General features: G+C 48.4%; 1 protein-coding gene across 1 annotated transcript in view; it reads left to right on the top strand.

Annotated features, from left to right (window-relative positions):
* The first annotated feature begins 5,281 nt into the window (after positions 1-5,281).
* The window catches only part of LOC139764405 (uncharacterized), a 27,182-nt gene continuing 11,277 nt past the window's right edge, over positions 5,282-21,186 (top strand). Inside the window, exon 1 of the mRNA XM_071690965.1 lies at positions 5,282-5,398. Within this exon, the coding sequence (XP_071547066.1) occupies positions 5,393-5,398 (6 nt within the window). The 5' untranslated portion in view covers positions 5,282-5,392. The remainder of the gene's footprint in view (positions 5,399-21,186) is intronic.

Raw genomic sequence — 21,186 nt, 5'->3', positions numbered from 1 at the left:
TCATTAACAAAACACAAATACATCGAATATATCGCCCTTCGGACCCACATCCAAACTCCACTAAACATACATCCATGTGAAACTGCACTCCCCAGACATATACGAGTTACGGTTTCTGGACACCATCTTACACATGTATTGTAGAATATGTTCGTCTGAGCAATGGGACTGGATATAGGAAGCGAGTTGCATCTTCTAGTATCAGATACAGCTACAAATTAATCATCTACGATCCCAACCTTAGCTTCATTATCTTGAACTTGTCACTACATTTCGTAACTCATAGACAGGTTAAGTAAGTAATGACTATCTTCCTTCTTACATAACTACGAAATACCTTAGGGTTTCTTTTGTCTTTTTCGGTAATATGTATTGCACACTTACGTTCACTTTCACGTAGAAGTCTTATAGTTTTTCCACGCAGATTTGCATAATATACTTAACTATTTTGATTATTGGTCTGTCTGAGTTTCTTATGTGCAACTTTCTAATACTAAAGGTAATTCCATATTTCATCATTCCACCATTTTGAATCCTGTTCGGGGAAAAAAGCTTGTGTGCATGTGGAAGCATTCACACTCCTCACACACTCTAATATTTCGAAAGAGATTAATACCAAGTTTTTGTGTCCAAAGTGGAATGCGTTCTAGCCGGACACCGGGTCAATAATCAGCAAACACCAGAGTCTGCACTAACCTCATCACGCTCAGTAGACCTGACTGGTCCACGTGACCTCGGCTCGTACCAAAAGAAGACTAACGTAAAGTAAGGTACAGGAAGTCCCACTCCTTGACCTGACGTCTGGCGCTGACCCCGACCATGTTTGCTGAGCTGACTGCATCTTGAGATACTAGGGTCGTCAGCAGTATATTCCCCCTCAGTGGCAGCCTTCCTCTGTCTCTACAGTCTTCTAGTATGTGTGAGTTGTCTGGCTTCTGATCTTCATCGGTAAGTCTGCTTGAAGAACGATGTCATTTGGCAAGACGAGTGCCATGGTATATTGTATTCCTATGGCACAGCAGATGACTACTGGTGAATATTCCCGTCCATAACTATAGTGCTTCTATGTACCATGTGTAGACCAGACCCAGATACTGATAAGAAGACATGTTGGTCTCTCACGTAATGTGGCATAGACTGAGCAATATGAACGTCTTTCATACTTGTTCATCGTTTCCAGTGTTAGTGATGTAGCGCAGCACTAAGAACAGAGGAAGAGAAGGCCCCATTCGCTCTCATCCACACTCTAGCTGTCATGTGTAATGCTGAAACCACAACACTTTATCTACTACACCCCTTTCCATGGCTTTCCCTGGGTCCGTTAAATGTCCTGATTCACTCCATTTACAGAACATCGCCCCATGTACGCCACCGCTCCAGTTTATTCCATCTCTTGCTCGCCTTTCACCTTCCTGCATGTTTAGGCCCAGGGCACTCAAAACCTCATTCACTCTATCATTCCATCTCTAATTCAGTTTTCCCATTCTCCTTGCTCCCCTCGACTTCTGACACTTATATTCTCTCCGTCAACCTCTCCTCACTCATCCTCCCTATATGACCAAACATTCCATCACGTTCTCTTCACCACTTTCAAACGCGCTATTCATATTATCACACATCTCTCTTACCTTAACAATACTCGCTAGATCAAACCACCTCACGCTACTTATGTCCCCGTATATCTAATTTCCACCACATTTATCTTTTTCCGTTTACTTTCATCTATAATCCATGCCTCGTGTCCATACAACGTCGCTGGGACTACCACACCTTCAGATCTACCCATCATCGCCTTCACAGATAGTGATCTGTCTTCCTTCACATTCCTAAGTGCTGCCAGAACCTTCGCCCCCTCACCAACCCAATGACTCACCTCAGCTTACATGCCTCTACTCGCTCCCATGTCCACATTCAGGTTTCTAAAACACTTCACTTTCTCTAAGCTTTTTTCCATTTAAACTCATAACCCAACAGCCCTATCTTTCACTTTCTCTAAGCTTTTTTCCATTTAAACTCATAACCCAACAGCCCTATCTTTTTGCAGTTCTAAACTTGATAACCTTGCTTTTATTCACATTATTCTTAAGTTTCTTCTTTCACACACTGTCCTTAACTCAGACACCGAATTCTGCAGCTTTCTGACGCGAATCTTCCACCAGCACCGTGTTATCAGCAGACAGCAGATTGTATACCCGGCCCCTCTCTCCAATACCCTTGCATTTACCTCTCTCTCATCACCACATCCATAAACAGATTAATCAGCCATGGTGACATCACACACCACTGACTTCTTCCTTACCTACTCGCACAAACGCTTTACTGTCTTGATAAAACTTATCGCTGCCTTTCATAACTTTCCTCCCACACCATTTTTTCATAACACATTCCACAAATGTTTCTGTTTCTGTAAGAATTTCTCAAACACGTTCCTCAAAGTAAACACCTGATTCATACATCCTCGACCATTTCTAAAACATTGTTCCTTGCCAGTCTGTTACTCCGTGCATGTCATCATCCTCTCTATCATCACTTTGCCATACAACTTACCAAGTGTACTCAATAAACTTACCTCTATAACTTGAACATTCACCTTGGCCTCCCTTGCGTTTTACAGTGGTATTAATAACCTTCTTGCAAACTATTTCCTTTTTTCCTTAATGTTTGCTGATATTTACTCACCCCAACTCTCATTTGCACTCTTTTTCATCCCCTGCACCTTTCTCTTGATTTCTGCTTGTTGCTATCTCTTGTACATCTCTCGATCAGCCACACTGCTTCCCTGCAAGTAACACCAGTATAGCTATCTGTTTTCTTTCACTAGGAAGCTAACTCCGTTATCCCACCGCTTATCATCCTTTCTCACATACGCACCTTCCACCGTCCATCTTCCGCAGGCCATGCACTTCCTCTGCACGTGTGGGTACAGCTTTTCTAAATACCTCCAGCGCCTCACCCATTCCCACTGTTTCGTTTACCCTCACAGTAGCCATGCTACACTCAGTCCTTCAAGGTATCTCTTCACACAAGCTTCTTTCCAAGCTCACTCACTTTCACCACCCTCCTCACACACACACACACACACACACACACACACACACACACACACACACACACACACAGATACATATTTTTTTCTTTTAAACTATTCGCCATTTCCCGCGTTAGCGAGGTAGCGTTAAGAACAGAGGACTGGGCCTTTTTTGGAATATCCTCACCTGGCCCCCTCTGTTCCTTCTTTTGGAAAATGAAAAAAAAAACGAGAGGGGAGGATTTCCAGCCCCCCGCTCCCTCCCCTTTTAGTCGCCTTCTACGACACGCAGGGAATACGTGGGAAGTATTCTTAATCCCCTATCCCCAGGGATAACACAGATATATATATATATATATATATATATATATATATATATATATATATATATATATATATATATATATATATATATATATATATACATATATATATATATATATATATATATATATATATATATATATATATATATATATATATATATATATATATATATATATATATATATATATATATATATATATATATATATATATATGTGTGTATGTGTGTGTGTGTGTGTGTGTGTGTGTAATTAAACAAGGTCATTGATTTTGTGTGTCAGTAAGGAGAGTGGTAGATAACCCGCTTTGTTATTTAATCTTCATCCTCACCTTTGACCTCTTGTGTCAGGTGTTGTGAGAGCCTCCCACACACTGTGAGAACCTGACCACTGGTCACCCTCAATATGACCTCTGTGGCCTCCTCCCTGATCACATCTCACCTCCAAGACGACCTCTCTTCCTCCCCCTCGACCCGACCCCCTCCAAGACGACCTCTCTTCCTCCCCCTCGACCTGACCCCCTCCCAAAACGACCTCTTTTCCTCCCCCCCGACCCGACCCCCTCTAAGACAACCTCTATTCCTCCCCCTCGTCCTGACCCCCTCCAAGACGACCTCTCTTCCTCCCCCTCGTCCTGACCCCCTCCAAGACGACCTTTCTTCCTCCCCCTCGACCTGACCCCCTCCAAGACGACCTCTTTTCCTCCCCTTCGACCTGCCACTCCAAGATGACCTCTCTTCCTCCCCCTCGACCTGACCCCCTCCAAGACGACCTTTCTTCCTCCCCCTCGACCTGACCCCCTCCAAGATGACCTCTCTTCCTCCCCCTCGACCTGACCCCCTCCAAGACGACCTCTCTTCCTCCTACAACCTTCCTGATCACTGCTCATCTCCAAGATGACCCCCATCTGGACCCGCCCCTCCTCCCCCAACATTCACTAACTCCCAAGATAACCTCCTCCCCATTTCCTCCCCCTTGGCATTCCTCACCTCCAAAACGACCTTTCTACCCCCCTCCCCCCATCACCACCACTCCTCTCCACTAACGACTCTCAGCAACTGAACCAGTCCAGTTCACATGGCTTTTCAGGTGAAAGGGTCGTTAATTGAAGGTTCCATCAGGTAGGTGTTGAGCAAGTGGGGGTCAGCCATGCACTGCACGACAAGGGGGGCCTAGTGTCACGTTCGTTTTGAACGTCCGTTGGGTAGCGTTCAACGCTTCGAAAATCATGTGCCGACGGTTGAACGCACAGCAAGAAGTGTTGAACGCCAACCAGGTATTCTTGTCTGTCTAGCGGATTGCGTTAAACGCCCAGCAAGTAGAGTTGAACGCCAAGCTGGTAGTGCTGATCATCCAGTGAGTAGTGTTGAACGCCCTGCGAATCTGGTGTCTGGTATTGAACGCCCAGCATGTAATGATGAACGCCAAACTGTTATTGAACGCCTAGTAGGTAGCGCTTAGCTCCCTGAGAATCTGGTCCCTGCTGTCGAACGCACAGCAGGTAATGATGAATGCAATCAGGTAGCTTGGACATCTAACAGGTAGTTTTGAATGCACATTAGTTAACTTTTGAACGCCCGGCAGGCATTACGCTCGACGCCGCTCTTGTTTTTACTCTTTTTTCCCTCTTGAACGCTGCGCGTTCAGTTGCTTTCCAGTCAGTGCCCGTGAGCGAGGTCACCCATCCCAGACCAGCACTCGCGGTCAACACGTCACAGATGACCTCACAGTACTCCACGAGGCCAAGACCCCAACCGAGGACGACGATTGGTCGGTTCAGACTATGACGTCACACTCGAGGAGGTGAGGGATTGGCTCTCGGTGGGAATGACGTGATTGTCGCCCCTGTCAAATTTTGAACGGCGCTGTGGCTGACACATGATGACCTTGGTTGTCCCCCAGCGTGGCGTGCGTGTGGAAGGGCGTGGCGTAAGCAGCCTATATAACAGAGGGCAGGAGAGGTAGCGGGCACAGTACAGCCTTGTTCCACAGTTCAGCAACTCACGCACGCACGCACGCACGAAGTCATCGCAGGCGTCATGCAGGTAAAGTGCTTTGGTCCATCTTAGATGTCATGTAAGTACGATGCGCTGGTCTGGTGTGTGTATGGGGTGAGGTAGGGGGCTCTAAGGGTGGGTCAGTGGTTATGTGAGACGATTGACACAAGGCTGGATTAAGGGTCGTGTGAGACGTTTGACACGAGTTTGGGTCAAGGGTCGTGTGAGATGTTTGACACGAGTTTGGGTCAAGGGTCGTGTGAGACGTTTGACACGAGGCTGGGTCAAGGGTCGTGTGAGGCGTTTGATACGAGGCTGGGTCAAGGGTCGTGTGAGATGTTTGACATGAGGCTGGGTCAAGGGTCGTGTGAGACGTTTGACACGAGGCTGGGTCAAGGGTCGTGTGAGACGATTAACACGAGGCTGGGTCAAGGGTCGTGTGAGGCGTTTGACACGAGGCAGGGTCAAGAGTTATTTGACACCTTTCAGATGCGACTTGTGAGGCTAGGTCACAAGTCATGCGTCACTCGGTTTCTGAGGCTGGGTCAAAGGTCATGTAAGCAGTGGTATGTCATCTACAGCGAGATGATGAGATTTGTGAGTCTTTATCAAGGGTCATACGTGTACCTCACCATGGTGTCTATAGTGAGGAGGAGAAGGACATTGTGAGGAGGGCGAGACGAAGTGTGTACGCAGCTGTGAGGTTTGCGTAGCACTGATGATCAGTGCTATATAGCTCGAACTTTAGCAGTGCTAATGATACTGCTTTTGGGACATGTACCTCCTGAGACATGGCCAGGCAGGGTCAACCTGGCCAGGTAGGGTCAACCTGGCCAGATAGGGTCAACCTGGCCAGATAGGGTCAACCTGGCCAGGTAGGGTCAACCTGGCTGAGGTCAAGTTGGATGGTATGGCAAATGGGGCTTAATCAAGATGTGACAGATACTCTCTACACAGGAGGATATTTACGTTTGTGTTCTAACTGTCAAATTGGGCAGTTAACTGACCCACTGCGGACTGTTAACACGTTCATAACGGACCCCGAGATCCTCACTAGAGGAATATAAATCCACTGTAGTTAAGGACAGGAAAAGACATTTTTCTTTTCGTAACATTACAATAGAATATATATATATATATATATATATATATATATATATATATATATATATATATATATATATATATATATATATATATATATATATATATATATATATATATATATATATATATATGTATATTGGAAAGGAGCACAATTCTGCACGTGATCAAGATATTCCTATGAGTCCACGGGGAAAATGAAACACGAAAAGTTCCCAAGTGCACTCTCGTGTAATAATCACATCATCAGGGGAGACACAAGAGAGAAATATAACAGTCAGTTGATATACATCGAAGAGACGAAGCTAGGACGCCATTTGGTAAACATATATATATGTTGATATACATGACATTATATATGATTATCAGAACTTTATGGAATGATATATGTTACATTATATAGGATTATCAGAGTCTTATGAAACGATATATATTAGACTGCATATGATATTATCAAACGTTTATGAAACACTTACACTATATGCTTATCAAAGCTGTAGGGAAGATGATAGCATATTATGTCACGTACGTATTTTGATGAGTATAATGGCAGAGTCTGATAGAAAATAAAAGACTTGAAGGAAAGTATTCGTAGTATGAGGAAGAGAGAGGTTGGAAAATACTTTTTGAGCAAGATTGAGTCGTTTTCACCGTGAAAGCAAAGTTTGAATATTTTTTCTAATACGTTGCCAAAAAAGTGACGCACAAGGCATCACATATTGAAAGGTTTATCTTAAGATAATATTATGATATTCAGGGGAGGCGCTTCTATCAAACTAGTTTAGTTCAGGTTGAGAAGCTGTGTGGACTAACCCTGCACCATCTTTCCCTGTGGTAGTGAAGATATGTTTGGTTCTATCAAAGTGAACGAGATAGATTCATAGTCTGCATGAAAATAATCTTTAGATCAACCATAATATACACATGGGTCATACACCAGTCTATACACACACGTGACCCTACACTCACAAGGTCTTCATGTGGGTGTATTTCGTTGTATTTCTGCCGCCAGGATCGTGTTAGAGAAGGATTTTTTGTATGGTATACCCTCGTCTATCAGCATCAGTTTCAGTCCTTCTCTGGCGGGAAGCTGGGGAGTTGGGTCGTTTGATTACGTATTCATCAGTTCACTTATCACTCTTGGAATTAACATGTTCTCTATAGTGCTCTTGTTGCCTCACTCCCTATCATGTTCTCCTTTCTGCTACCCCTGCTTTTCATATCCCTGTCATGTTATCTTCACTATCCCCTGCTCCTCCTCATCCCCTGTTATGTTTTCCTCACCACATCTGCTCTAACACCCTGTCATGTTCTCTTCAGTAACCCCTGCCCTTGACACCCTGTCATGTTCTCTTCAGTAACCCCTGCCCTTGACACCCTGTCATGTTCTCTTCAGTAACCTCCCTTGCCCCCAACACACAGTCATGTTCCCTTCAGAAATCTTTCCCTAACACACCCCGTCATATTCTCCTGAACATGTCTGTCATCCTCTTCGTCACTTTCTTTGTTCTGATGGTGAGAATGATACGTGGCATTTCATGTAGAAGTTATGTAGTGGTTATGTAGTGGCTGTGAGGAGGTCACAGTACATGAGTTCCATAGTACTAGCGATGTCTCATTCCATGTCACTATACTTAATAAATAATATCTGTTCAAACACTGTTCTTCAACTGTTCTATATATCAAATTCAAGTGTAGTGACTATCTAAACCTTGTGGATTTGTAAGATGATAACTTCTAATAATATGATATGATTTGATATGTTATTACATAACATAGAATAATACAAAATAATATAAAACAATATATTGTAATATTATGTAACATAACGTAGTATAATATTACAAAAGCACATCGTAATGTAAAGTTACATAATATGAAATAATGACGATGAGATAGCATAATACAGCCTTAGCTACAGCATAAACCAGCCTTGGCTACAGCATAATACAGCCTTAGCTACAGCATAAACCAGCCTTAGTTACAGCATAATACAGCCTTAGCTACAGCATAATACAGCCTTAGCTACAGTATAATACAGCCTTAGCTACAGCATAATACAGCCTTAGCTACAGCATAATACAGCCTTAGCTACAGCATAATACAGCCTTAGCTACAGCATAAACCAGCCTTAGCTACAGCATAATACAGCCTTAGCTACAGCATAATACAGCCTTAGCTACAGCATAAACCAGCCTTAGCTACAGCATAATACAGCCTTAGCTACAGCATAATACAGCTTTAGCTACAGCATAAACCAGCCTTAGCTACAGCATAAACCAGCCTTAGCTACAGCATAATACAGCCTTAGCTACAGCATAATACAGCCTTAGCTACAGTATCTTCTGCCTCAGATAACAAACTACACAGTTAACAGTTAAGGAATACACACCAGTCAACACCATACAGATGACACAGTCATTACATTCTTCCCCCCCACACACTTCTGGTGTACTGCAGTTAACATGTGTTTGGTCTGCCTTCCTGACCAGCAGGATTTGATCACTGGACGAGGTATGGACCCTCCACCTAGACCTCTGCTCGCTCCTCACATCACAGATAATGATTTGCTCTAACGTGACGTGGAGAATGTAGCGTTCAAGTCAATACAGGTAAGGAGCCAGACATGCTTGCCCCTTGTTGGAGTCCAGATATTACATGAAACATTAACGTATCATGTCTTTTCCACTCCGTCGTCACCAGCCCTTTGGTAACCTGCTGGTAACGCCCTGGTAACTTGCTGGTAACGCCTTGGTAACCTGCTGGTAACGCCCTGGTAACCTGCTGGTAACCCTTAGCTACCTGCTGGGAACCCTTAGTAACCTGCTGGTAACCTGCTGGTAACTTGCTGGTAACCCTTAGCTACCTGCTGGTAACCTGCTGGTAACCTGCTGGTAACCTACTGGTAACCTGCTGGTAACGCCCTGGTAACCTGCTGGTAACCCTTAGCTACCTGCTGGTAACCCTTAGTAACCTGCTGGTAACCTGCTGGTAACGCCCTGGTAACTTGCTGGTAACGCCTTGGTAACTTGCTGGTAACCCTTAGCTACCTGCTGGTAACCTGCTGGTAACCTGCTGGTAACGCCCTGGTAACTTGCTGGTAACCCTTAGCTACCTGCTGGGAACCCTTAGTAACCTGCTGGTAACCTGCTGGTAACCCTTAGCTACCTGCTGGTAACCCTTAGTAACCTGCTGGTAACCTGCTGGTAACCTGCTGGTAACGCCCTGGTAACTTGCTGGTAACCCTTAGCTACCTGCTGGTAACCCTTAGTAACCTGCTGGTAACCTGCTGGTAACGCCCTGGTAACTTGCTGGTAACGCCTTGGTAACTTGCTGGTAACCCTTAGCTACCTGCTGGTAACCTGCTGGTAACCAGCTGGTAACGCCCTGGTAACTTGCTGGTAACCCTTAGCTACCTGCTGGTAACCCTTAGTAACCTGCTGGTAACCTACTGGTAACCTGCTGGTAACCGAAATGTCTCTGCCAATTAACTCCTGAAACATAAACACACACACACACACACACTCTCTCTCTCTCTCTCACACACACACACACACACACACAGAGTGAACCTTGACCCCTGGCGGGGTGAAGGGTGAACTAGTTTCAAATAACCCACACACACACACACGCACACAGCTGAGGTCATCCGTTCTAACTCGACCCCTGAACCTCGAAGCCGCTTCGAAGCCCCAAATGGCACAGGCTTCATTCACCACATCAGAGCGACCATGCGCGTATATGAAGTAAGGGGAAGCATTGTATCAATGACCTACAAATTCAAGGAATCAAACTGGTTTCCTGATGAACTTGGCGTAGAAGATGAAGCGTTGGAGCTTTTGAAGGTGTGTGTGTGTGTGTGTGTGTGTGTGGTTGGTTTTACAGCCTTGCTTGGTGAGTGTGTTCGAGAAGGCAGTAAGAGGAGTGCTTGGTTGAGATAGAGAGATAGATAGATAGAGAGAGATAGATAGATAGATAGAGAGAGAGAGAGAGAGAGAGAGAGAGAGAGAGAGAGAGAGAGAGAGAGAGAGAGAGAGCTGGAGGTCAGAGAACACATCAGCCACTATATCAAACTTATCATTTATCACAACACTTGTCAACTTTTGGTCGTCCTATATAGGCGTGACGTCTCATGCTAAGGGTAGAATTCCTCACTACTGCGTTGGGTTTTCGCCTGTATGTCATGGCCTTCAAGTGGATTAGAATAAAGTGACATAATCCCCCAAAACCCACTGAGAAAAGGAACTGGTTGGTGTCCACATAGAGCCAGTGGGTTCCTTTCACAGTGGCACAGTACCCACTGTGGTGGAAAGGCGATCCATGAGTCACTGTGGTGAATAACATGTTCCTAATAACATGTTCCTAATAACATGTTCACGACTCTGAGTGAAGAACAGACATAGAAGGCAAGGCAGGTTTAATCATGTCTGTTGATGAGGAGGTATAGAAAATGAGGCGTATTGAACGTTTGTTGATGAGGAGGTACAGAAAATGAGGCGTATTGAACGTTTGTTGATGAGGAGGTACAGAAAATGAGGCAGGTTTGAACGTTAATTGATGAGGAGGTATAGAAAATGAGGCGTATTGAACGTTTGTTGATGAGGAGGTACAGAAAATGAGGCAGGTTTGAACGTTTGTTGATGAGGAGGTACAGAAAATGAGGCAGGTTTGAACGTTAATTGATGAGGAGGTACAGAAAATGAGGCAGGTTTGAACGTCAATTGATGAGGAGGTACAGAAAATGAGAGGCGGATTGAACGTTTGTTGATGCAAAGGTATAGAAAATGAGGTAGACTGACTCGCTTTTAAGCTGAGACAAAGTTTACCTATGACTGGACACTTGCCACACGTCATGGCTTGTTACACTACCACTAACGACCATAGCTTCAGTGTCATTTCACCTACCACCACACCCGCGCTGAGCTGTACCACAGCCGCGCTGAGCTGTACCACAACCCCGCTGAGCTGTACCACAGCCCCGCTGAGCTGTACCACAGCCCCGCTGAGCTGTACCACAGCCAAGCTGAGCTGTACCACAACCCCGCTGAGCTGTACCACAGCCGCGCTGAGCTGTACCACAGCCCCGCTGAGCTGTACCACACCCGCGCTAAGCTGTACCACAGCCGCGCTGAGCTGTACCACACCCGCGCTGAGCTGTACCACACCCGCGCTGAGCTGTACCACAGCCCCGCTGAGCTGTACCACAGCCGCGCTGAGCTGTACCACACCCGCGCTGAGCTGTACCACAGCCGCGCTGAGCTGTACCACAACCCCGCTGAGCTGTACCACAGCCACGCTGAGCTGTACCACAGCCGCGCTGAGCTGTACCACAGCCGCGCTGAGCTGTACCACAGCCGCGCTAAGCTGTACCACACCCGCGCTGAGCTGTACCACAACCCCGCTGAGCTGTACCACAACCCCGCTGAGCTGTACCACAGCCCCGCTGAGCTGTACCACAGCCGCGCTGAGCTGTACCACAGCCCCGCTGAGCTGTACCACAACCCCGCTGAGCTGTACCACAGCCCCGCTGAGCTGTACCACAGCCGCGCTGAGCTGTACCACAGCCGCGCTGAGCTGTACCACAACCCCGCTGAGCTGTACCACAGCCCCGCTGAGCTGTACCACAGCCGCGCTGAGCTGTACCACAACCCCGCTGAGCTGTACCACAGCCACGCTGAGCTGTACCACAGCCGCGCTGAGCTGTACCACAGCCGCGCTGAGCTGTACCACAGCCGCGCTAAGCTGTACCACACCCGCGCTGAGCTGTACCACAACCCCGCTGAGCTGTACCACAACCCCGCTGAGCTGTACCACAGCCCCGCTGAGCTGTACCACAGCCACGCTGAGCTGTACCACAGCCCCGCTGAGCTGTACCACAGCCACGCTGAGCTGTACCACAGCCACGCTAAGCTGTACCACAGCTGCGCTAAGCTGTACCACAAATTACTCCAACTATCATTCACCGTATCCATAAACGATCGAATCACTGTCATTCATCATCCGTCGTTTCTTTTTCACGCTTTATCCTGTAAAATAGAAACCGGACGAACCACCTTAAAAACCAGTCCGTAGGTCATGCGTGTTCCGTGGGTGTCCATGTACTGGAGGCGTTCGTGTTTCGTAAGCCAGGGGGAGGCCTCACGCATGTCCACCTGCTGACCCACACCGCTCCACACCACTGACCCACACCGCTCCACACCACTGACCCACACCGCTCCACACCACTGACCCACACCGCTCCACACCACTGACCCACACCGTTCCACACCACTGACCCACACCTCTCCACACCACTGACCCCCACCGCTCCACACCACTGACCCCCACCGCTCCACACCACTGACCCACACCGCTCCACACCACTGACCCCCACCGCTCCACACCACTGACCCACACCGCTCCACACCACTGACCCCCACCGCTCCACACCACTGACCCACACCGCTCCACACCACTGACCCCCACCGCTCCACACCACTGACCCACACCGCTCCACACCACTGACCCCCACCGCTCCACACCACTTACCCACACCGCTCCACACCACTGACCCCCACCGCTCCACACCACTGACCCACACCGCTCCACACCACTGACCCCCACCGCTCCACACCACTGACCCCCACCGCTCCACACCACTGACCCCCACCGCTCCACACCACTGACCCCCACCGCTCCACACCACTGACCCCGCTGGGAGGGAAAAAAGAAAGATCCTGGACGCGTGCGCACAACAGGCACGTCTATCGGCCCTCCCAAACAATGGATGGAAACTGTCGCAGTGTAGAAATGTCAGACAGACAAACAGACAGATAGACAGACGCCAAGTGACGCCTTGACCTTCCCCAGGAAGAGGTCACCGCCACCACACTCTCCCCCAGGGTCAGGCAACCTTGACCTCAGTCCTGGGTTGTGGCGGTCTTGGTAGCTGGTTGTGGTGGTCCTGGTTGTGGTTGTGGTGGTCCAGGTTGTGGTGGTCCTGGTGTCTGGTTGTGGTGGTCCTGGTGGCTGGTTGTGGTGGTCCTGGTGGCTGGTTGTGGTGGTCCTGGTGGCTGGTTGTGGTGGTCCTGGTGGCTGGTTGTGGTGGTCCTGGTTGCTGGTTGTGGTGGTCCTGGTGGCTGGTTGTGGTGGTCCTGGTGGCTGGTTGTGGTGGTCCTGGTTGCTGGTTGTGGTGGTCCTGGTGGCTGGTTGTGGTGGTCCTGGTGGCTGGTTGTGGTGGTCCTGGTGGCTGGTTGTGGTGGTCCTGATGACTGGTTGTGGTGGTCCTGGTTGTGGTTGTGGTGGTCCTGGTTGCTGGTTGTGGTGGTCCTGGTGGCTGGTTGTGGTGGTCCTGGTGGCTGGTTGTGGTGGTCCTGGTGGCTGGTTGTGGTGGTCCTGGTGGCTGGTTGTGGTGGTCCTGGTAGCTGGTTGTGGTGGTCCTGGTGGCTGGTTGTGGTGGTCCTGGTGGCTGGTTGTGGTGGTCCTGGTGTCTGGTTGTGGTGGTCCTGGTGGCTGGTTGTGGTGGTCCTGGTGGCTGGTTGTGGTGGTCCTGGTGGCTGGTTGTGGTGGTCCTGGTGGCTGGTTGTGGTGGTCCTGGTGGCTGGTTGTGGTGGTCCTGGTGACTGGTTGTGGTGGTCCTGGTGGCTGGTTGTGGTGGTCCTGGTGGCTGGTTGTGGTGGTCCTGGTGGCTGGTTGTGGTGGTCCTGGTGGCTGGTTGTGGTGGTCCTGGTGGCTGGTTGTGGTGGTCCTGGTGGCTGGTTGTGGTGGTCCTGGTGGCTGGTTGTGGTGGTCCTGGTGTCTGGTTGTGGTGGTCCTGGTGGCTGGTTGTGGTGGTCCTGGTGACTGGTTGTGGTGGTCCTGGTGGCTGGTTGTGGTGGTCCTGGTGGCTGGTTGTGGTGGTCCTGGTTGCTGGTTGTGGTGGTCCTGGTGGCTGGTTGTGGTGGTCCTGGTGGCTGGTTGTGGTGGTCCTGGTGGCTGGTTGTGGTGGTCCTTGTGGCTGGTTGTGGTGGTCCTGGTGGCTGGTTGTGGTGGTCCTGGTGGCTGGTTGTGGTGGTCCTGGTGGCTGGTTGTGATGGTCCTGGTGGCTGGTTGTGGTGGTCCTGGTGGCTGGTTGTGGTGGTCCTTGTGGCTGGTTGTGGTGGTCCAGGTTGTGGTGGTCCTGGTGTCTGGTTGTGGTGGTCCTGGTGACTGGTTGTGGTGGTCCAGGTTGTGGTGGTCCTGGTGACTGGTTGTGGTGGTCCTGGTGTCTGGTTGTGGTGGTCCTGGTGGCTGGTTGTGGTGGTCCAGGTTGTGGTGGTCCTGGTGTCTGGTTGTGGTGGTCCTGGTGGCTGGTTGTGGTGGTCCAGGTTGTGGTGGTCCTGGTGTCTGGTTGTGGTGGTCCTGGTGGCTGGTTGTGGTGGTCCAGGTTGTGGTGGTCCTGGTGTCTGGTTGTGGTGGTCCTGGTGGCTGGTTGTGGTGGTCCAGGTTGTGGTGGTCCTGGTGTCTGGTTGTGGTGGTCCTGGTGGCTGGTTGTGGTGGTCCAGGTTGTGGTGGTCCTGGTGTCTGGTTGTGGTGGTCCTGGTGGCTGGTTGTGGTGGTCCTGGTGGCTGGTTGTGGCGGTCCTGGTGGCTGGTTGTGGTGGTCCTTGTGGCTGGTTGTGGTGGTTCTGTGGTTGTTATGTGAGGTTCTGGTTGTGGTTGTGGTGGTTCTGTGGTTGTTATGTGAGGTTGTGGTGGGTATATCCACTGACTGGTTGCTTCGTGGGCCAGTGACTGGTTGCTGGAGTCTTGGGAACTGGTTGCTGGGGTGAAAGTATTCTGGTTGCTGAGGGAGAAAGCTTACACTCTGTTTACCATTTCTTACCTCAAGATTATGTTTATATAACTAGGCAAAGAAATTCACTTCAAAAGAGATCGATGGAATAAATCATTTATGTCTATTAAGTTTAATAAGGCAGCTAAATAGACGAGCTGTAAAGAGGTATTGGATAAATCCGTTAATATCTTTATTATCTTTATATTGATGTTTGTAGATAAACACATGTCGCACACACACTCTCGTAGTTGAGAGAAATCTTAATCAAACTCAAGATGATGTTATAAGATCTTAAGAAACTGGTGAATTAAGAACTTTAGATGTATTTCTAGACACCTCAGTGATGTTCATTGTATTTGTTATATGATGTTTATCTACCGTCCTTACGGTATGTGTATATTTCCCAACAGCGTTTAAGTCCTTGATCGCCAATATTTTCGTTTGATTTGCTCGTCTCTCCTGCATATTTTGCTCTGTGTGTGTCTGTGTGTGTGTGTGTGTGTGTGTGTCTGTGTGTGTGTGTGTGTCTGTGTGTGTGTGTGTGTGTCTGGCTATCTTCATCCCTGACTTCCTCGTCCACACCCAATTCCCGGTACCAAGGTCTCTCCCCCACCGGTACACGACCGTCTCCCACGTCGTTCGTACCCAGTTACTGTACCCAGGAAAGTCTGTCGCAGAAATACACCACTTTTGTGGACGCCAGTGAGTCATCGGGCGCGAGCTGGCAACTAAGACCACGACCAGAGCCATCTAGCGTCGTGATTTGAACATACACAACTAGAGACATCAGAGCCATCTAGCGTCGTGATTTGAACATATAGACCTAGCGAGAACAGGGTCATCTAGTGGTGTGATTTGAACATGTAGATCTAGTGACCTCAGAGCCATCTAGCGTCGTGATTTCAACATGTAGATCTGGCGAGAACAGAGTCATCTAGTGGTGTGATTTGAACATGTAGATCCAGTGACCTCAGAGCCATCTAGCGTCGTGATTTCAACATGTAGACCTGGCGAGAACAGAGTCATCTAGTGGTGTGATTTGAACATACATAACTAGAGACATCAGAGCCATCTAGTGTCGTGATTTGAGCATATAAACCTAGCGAGAACAGAGTCATCTAGTGGTATGATTTGAACATACATAACTAGAGACATCAGAGCCATCTAGTGTCGTGATTTGAGCATATAAACCTAGCGAGAACAGAGTCATCTAGTGTCGTGATTTGAACATACATAACTAGAGACATCAGAGCCATCTAGCGTCGTGATTTGAACATACACAACTAGAGACATCAGAGCCATCTAGCGTCGTAATTTGAACATATAGACCTAGCGAGAACAGAGTCATCTAGTGGTGTGATTTGAACACGTAGACCTAGCGAGAACAGAGTCATCTAGTGTCGTGATTTGAACATACATAACTAGAGACATCAGAGCCATCTAGCGTCGTGATTTCAACATGTAGACCTGGCGAAAACAGAGTCATCTAGTGGTGTGATTTGAACATACATAACTAGAGACATCAGAGCCATCTAGTGTCGTGATTTGAACATATAGACCTAGCGAGAACAGAGTCATCTAGTGGTGTGATTTGAACATGTAGATCTTAGTGACCTCAGAGCCATCTAGCGTCGTGATTTGAACATACATAACTAGAGACATCAGAGCCATCTAGAGTCGTGATTTGAACATGTAGATCTAGTGACTTCAGAGCCATCTAACGTCGTGATTTGAGCATATAGACCTAGCGAGAACAGAGTCATCTAGTGGTGTGATTTGAACATACATAACTAGAGACATCAGAGCCATCTAGTGTCGTGATTTGAACATATAGACCTAGCGAGAACAGAGTCATCTAGTGATGTGATTCGGACATATAGACCTTAGTGACCTCAGAGCCATCTAGCGTCGTGATTTGCAAACACTCACTTGGTGGGTTTATGCCAGACAACGAGCAGATCAAACATGGAGAATTTAGTTACTATGACTAAAGGTTTTTAGGTCGGATTTTCACCGCAAGCATCTAGGAAATGCGGGTGTGAGGGTGGAGTGCATTGACGCCCCCATTGTATGCTGTCCCCCAGACCTGCAGCTGATGGGGTTCGCCTCATAGCATGTGGTGAAGATACGAATTTGAGGGATGGGGTTACCTCATGGTGGGTGGGGTTACCTCATGGTGGGTGGGGTTACCTCATGGTGGGTGGGGTTACCTCATGGTGGGTGGGGTTACCTCATGGTGGGTGGGGTTACCTCATGGTGGGTGGGGTTACCTCATGGTGGGTGGGGTTACCTCATGGTGGGTGGGGTTACCTCATGGTGGGTGGGGTTACCTCATGGTGGGTGGGGTTACCTCATGGTGGGTGGGGTTACCTCATGGTGGGTGGGGTTACCTCATGGTGGGTGGGGTTACTTCATGGTGGGTGGGGTTACCTCATGGTGGGTGAGGTTACCTCATGGTGGGTGGGGTTACCTCATGGTGGGTGGGGTTACCTCATGGTGGGTGAGGTTACCTCATGGTGGGTGGGGTTACCTCATGGTGGGTGGGGTTACCTCATGGTGGGTGGGGTTACCTCATGGTGGGTGGGGTTACCTCATGGTGGGTGGGGTTACCTCATAGTGGGTGGGGTTACTTCATGGTGGGTGGGGTTACTTCATGGTGGGTGGGGTTACCTCATGGTGGGTGGGGTTACCTCATGGTGGGTGGGGTTACCTCATGGTGGGTGGGGTTACCTCATGGTGGGTGGGGTTACCTCATAGTGGGTGGGGTTACCTCATGGTGGGTGGGGTTACTTCATGGTGGGTGGGGTTACCTCATGGTGGGTGGGGTTACCTCATGGTGGGTGGGGTTACCTCATGGTGGGTGGGGTTACCTCATGGTGGGTGGGGTTACCTCATAGTGGGTGGGGTTACCTCATGGTGGGTGGGGTTACTTCATGGTGGGTGGGGTTACCTCATGTTGGGTGGGGTTACTTCATGGTGGGTGGGGTTACTTCATGGTGGGTGGGGTTACCTCATGGTGGGTGGGGTTACTTCATGGTGGGTGGGGTTACCTCATGGTGGGTGGGGTTACCTCATGGTGGGTGAGGTTACCTCATGGTGGGTGGGGTTACCTCGTGGTGGGTGAGGTTACCTCATGGTGGGTGGGGTTACCTCGTGGTGGGTGGGGTTACTTCATGGTGGGTGGGGTTACCTCATGGTGGGTGGGGTTACATCATGGTGGGTGGGGTTACCTCATGGTGGGTGGGGATACCTCATGGTGGGTGGGGTTACCTCATGGTGGGTGGGGTTACCTCATGGTGGGTGGGGTTACCTCATGGTGGGTGGGGTTACCTCATGGTGGGTGGGGTTACCTCATGGTGGGTGGGGTTACTTCATGGTGGGTGACGAGAGAGAAAGTTATTTCTGAAGATGAATTTCTTATACAGAGTTTTTCTGAGCTGATGGATTTCGCTGTTCCAGATCTCTTTCATTTCATGGTCCCTTGAGCACGACGGTACGACCCTTGAGCACGACGGTACGACCCTTGAGCACGACGGTACGACCCTTGAGCACGACGGTACGACACTTGAGCACGACGGTACGACACTTGAGCACGACGGTAAGACCCTTGAGCACGACGGTAAGACCCTTGAGCACGACGGTAAGACCCTTGAGCACGACGGTAAGACCCTTGAGCACGACGGTACGACCCTTGAGCACGACGGTAAGACCCTTGAGCACGACGGTACGACCCTTGAGCACGACGGTACGACCCTTGAGCACGACGGTGCAACCCTTGAGCACGACGGTGCGACCCTTGAGCACGACGGTACGACCCTTGAGCATGACGGTACGATCCCTGAGCACGACGATGCCACATTTAGCCCGACGGTGCGACACTTGAGCACGACGGTACGACCCTTGAGCACGACGGTACGACACTTGAGCACGACGGTACGACCCTTGAGCACGACGGTACGACCCTTGAGCACGACGGTACGACCCTTGAGCACGACGGTGCGACACTTGAGCAAGAAGGTACGACCCTTGAGCACGACGGTACGACCCTTGAGCACGACGGTACGACCCTTGAGGAAGATGGCCGAGCGTTCAACTTAAATCTTACATAGCCATCTCTAAGGCCAGGTTATCATACCCAAGGGTCGTACAGACGTGCTGAAGGGTCGCACAGTCGTGTTCAAGGGTCGAACCATCGTAATCAAGGATCGTACCGTCGTGCTCAAGTTAAGTAGACATCCACTTACATCTGTCCTTCCTTCACTTAACACACCTAACCCACCCACTTACATCCGTCTTTGCTTCACTTAAAACACCAAACCCACCCACTTACATCTGTCCTTCCTTCACTTAACACACCTAACCCATCCACTTACATCTGTCCTTCCTTAACACACCTAACCCACCCACTTACATCTGTCCTTCCTTCACTTAACGCACTTAACCCACCCAGATAATCTCTATCAATTTACCAAAATCTGTGATGTAAAACATCTCTAAATCACTACCAAAAACCAGGCACTGAAATTCTCCGTCAATGCAGATCTTACCAATGTTGTAATGACCTGTACTAACCTCTAATCACATCCGTAACGACCATAACCAGTTTGCTATCACTCACAAGAACTCTTTTTCGTTCCCTATCTGGACGATTCGTTCAATCATTCCTCCTCCATCTCTCGTTTCTCATCGTTACATCACACATCTCTGGTCGTTTCTCTCATCAGCTTTCTCAACAAGTGACCTGCTATCATGAGATCCACTTCTGGCCTCATCCACCCAGTGTGGAACATGTGCCAGTGTGGTCATCCACCACCCTCTCTTGTTGTACCACCCAACCACACACTTGCCTCACCACCACCTGTTAACTTGGCACCCCATCTGTTCTACAAAGCTATACTGCTGCTTGCTTCACTATCTACTACATTTGCCTCATCTGAACTCTTGTTATTACACTATCCTCGTGCCTCTTGCCTCACCACCACCTGTTAACTTGGCACCCCATCTGTTCTACAAAGCTATACAGCTGCTTGCTTCACTATCTACTGCATTTGCCTCATCTGAACTCTTGTTATTACACTATCCTCGTGCCTCTTGCCTCACCACCACCTGTTAACTTGGCACCCCATCTGTTCTACAAAGCTATACTGCTGCTTGCTTCACTATCTACTGCATTTGCCTTATCTATCCTTTTGTTATAACACTATCCTCCTACCTCTTGCTTCACCATCCACCACCCTTGCCTGCTCTAACGACCATCTATGACACAGAAACCAGCTGAGATTCAGTGCATTACTAGTTCCTCCTTCAGGTGGTTCTCCTTCCCAGTCTGGTTGTCTCGTCTTGTTGACTAGTGTTATCTCTGTATCTGCACTACAGTTCATGAAATAGTTGTCTTACTTCAGAATGGAGATCGTGTCTCTGTCATACACTAGGCCTGAAGTTTCAGGAGATCTGGTAACAGTGATGTGGTATAGAAGTGATGGAACCTGTAATGAAGTTGATGTATTTATCTATACAATTGATGTATTCTTCAATACAACTCCTACAGTAAGTGATACAGTTGATGCCTTTCGTAACCATAGAATTTCAAAAAGTAAAGATGAGTTAATCATAGAAACTTTGATAATAAGAACAGTAAGTCAAATGATTATAGATAATTTCTTTTGAAAGTCATTCTAAGTGTGACATATTCTTAAGAGATTATTATAAGTGTGACATACTCTTGAGAGGTTATCATAAGTGTGACATATTCTTAAGAGGTTATTATAAGTGTGACATACTCTTGAGAGGTCATCATAAGTGTGACATACTCTTGAGAAGGTTATCATAAGCGTGACATACTCTTAAGAGGTCAATATGTGTAACATATTCTTAAGAGGTCATTATAAGTGTAACATATTGTTAAGAGATCATTAACAGATAATTTACAACCAGGGTTTCAGTGTCAACAACTGGTTCAC

This window comes from Panulirus ornatus, chromosome 49 (assembly GCF_036320965.1).
Source record: "Panulirus ornatus isolate Po-2019 chromosome 49, ASM3632096v1, whole genome shotgun sequence".
In the NCBI taxonomy this organism is placed as follows: Eukaryota; Metazoa; Arthropoda; class Malacostraca; order Decapoda; family Palinuridae; genus Panulirus; species Panulirus ornatus.
The sequence above is the reverse complement of the archived record's forward strand: the minus strand, read 5'-3'. Positions and strand labels throughout refer to the sequence as shown.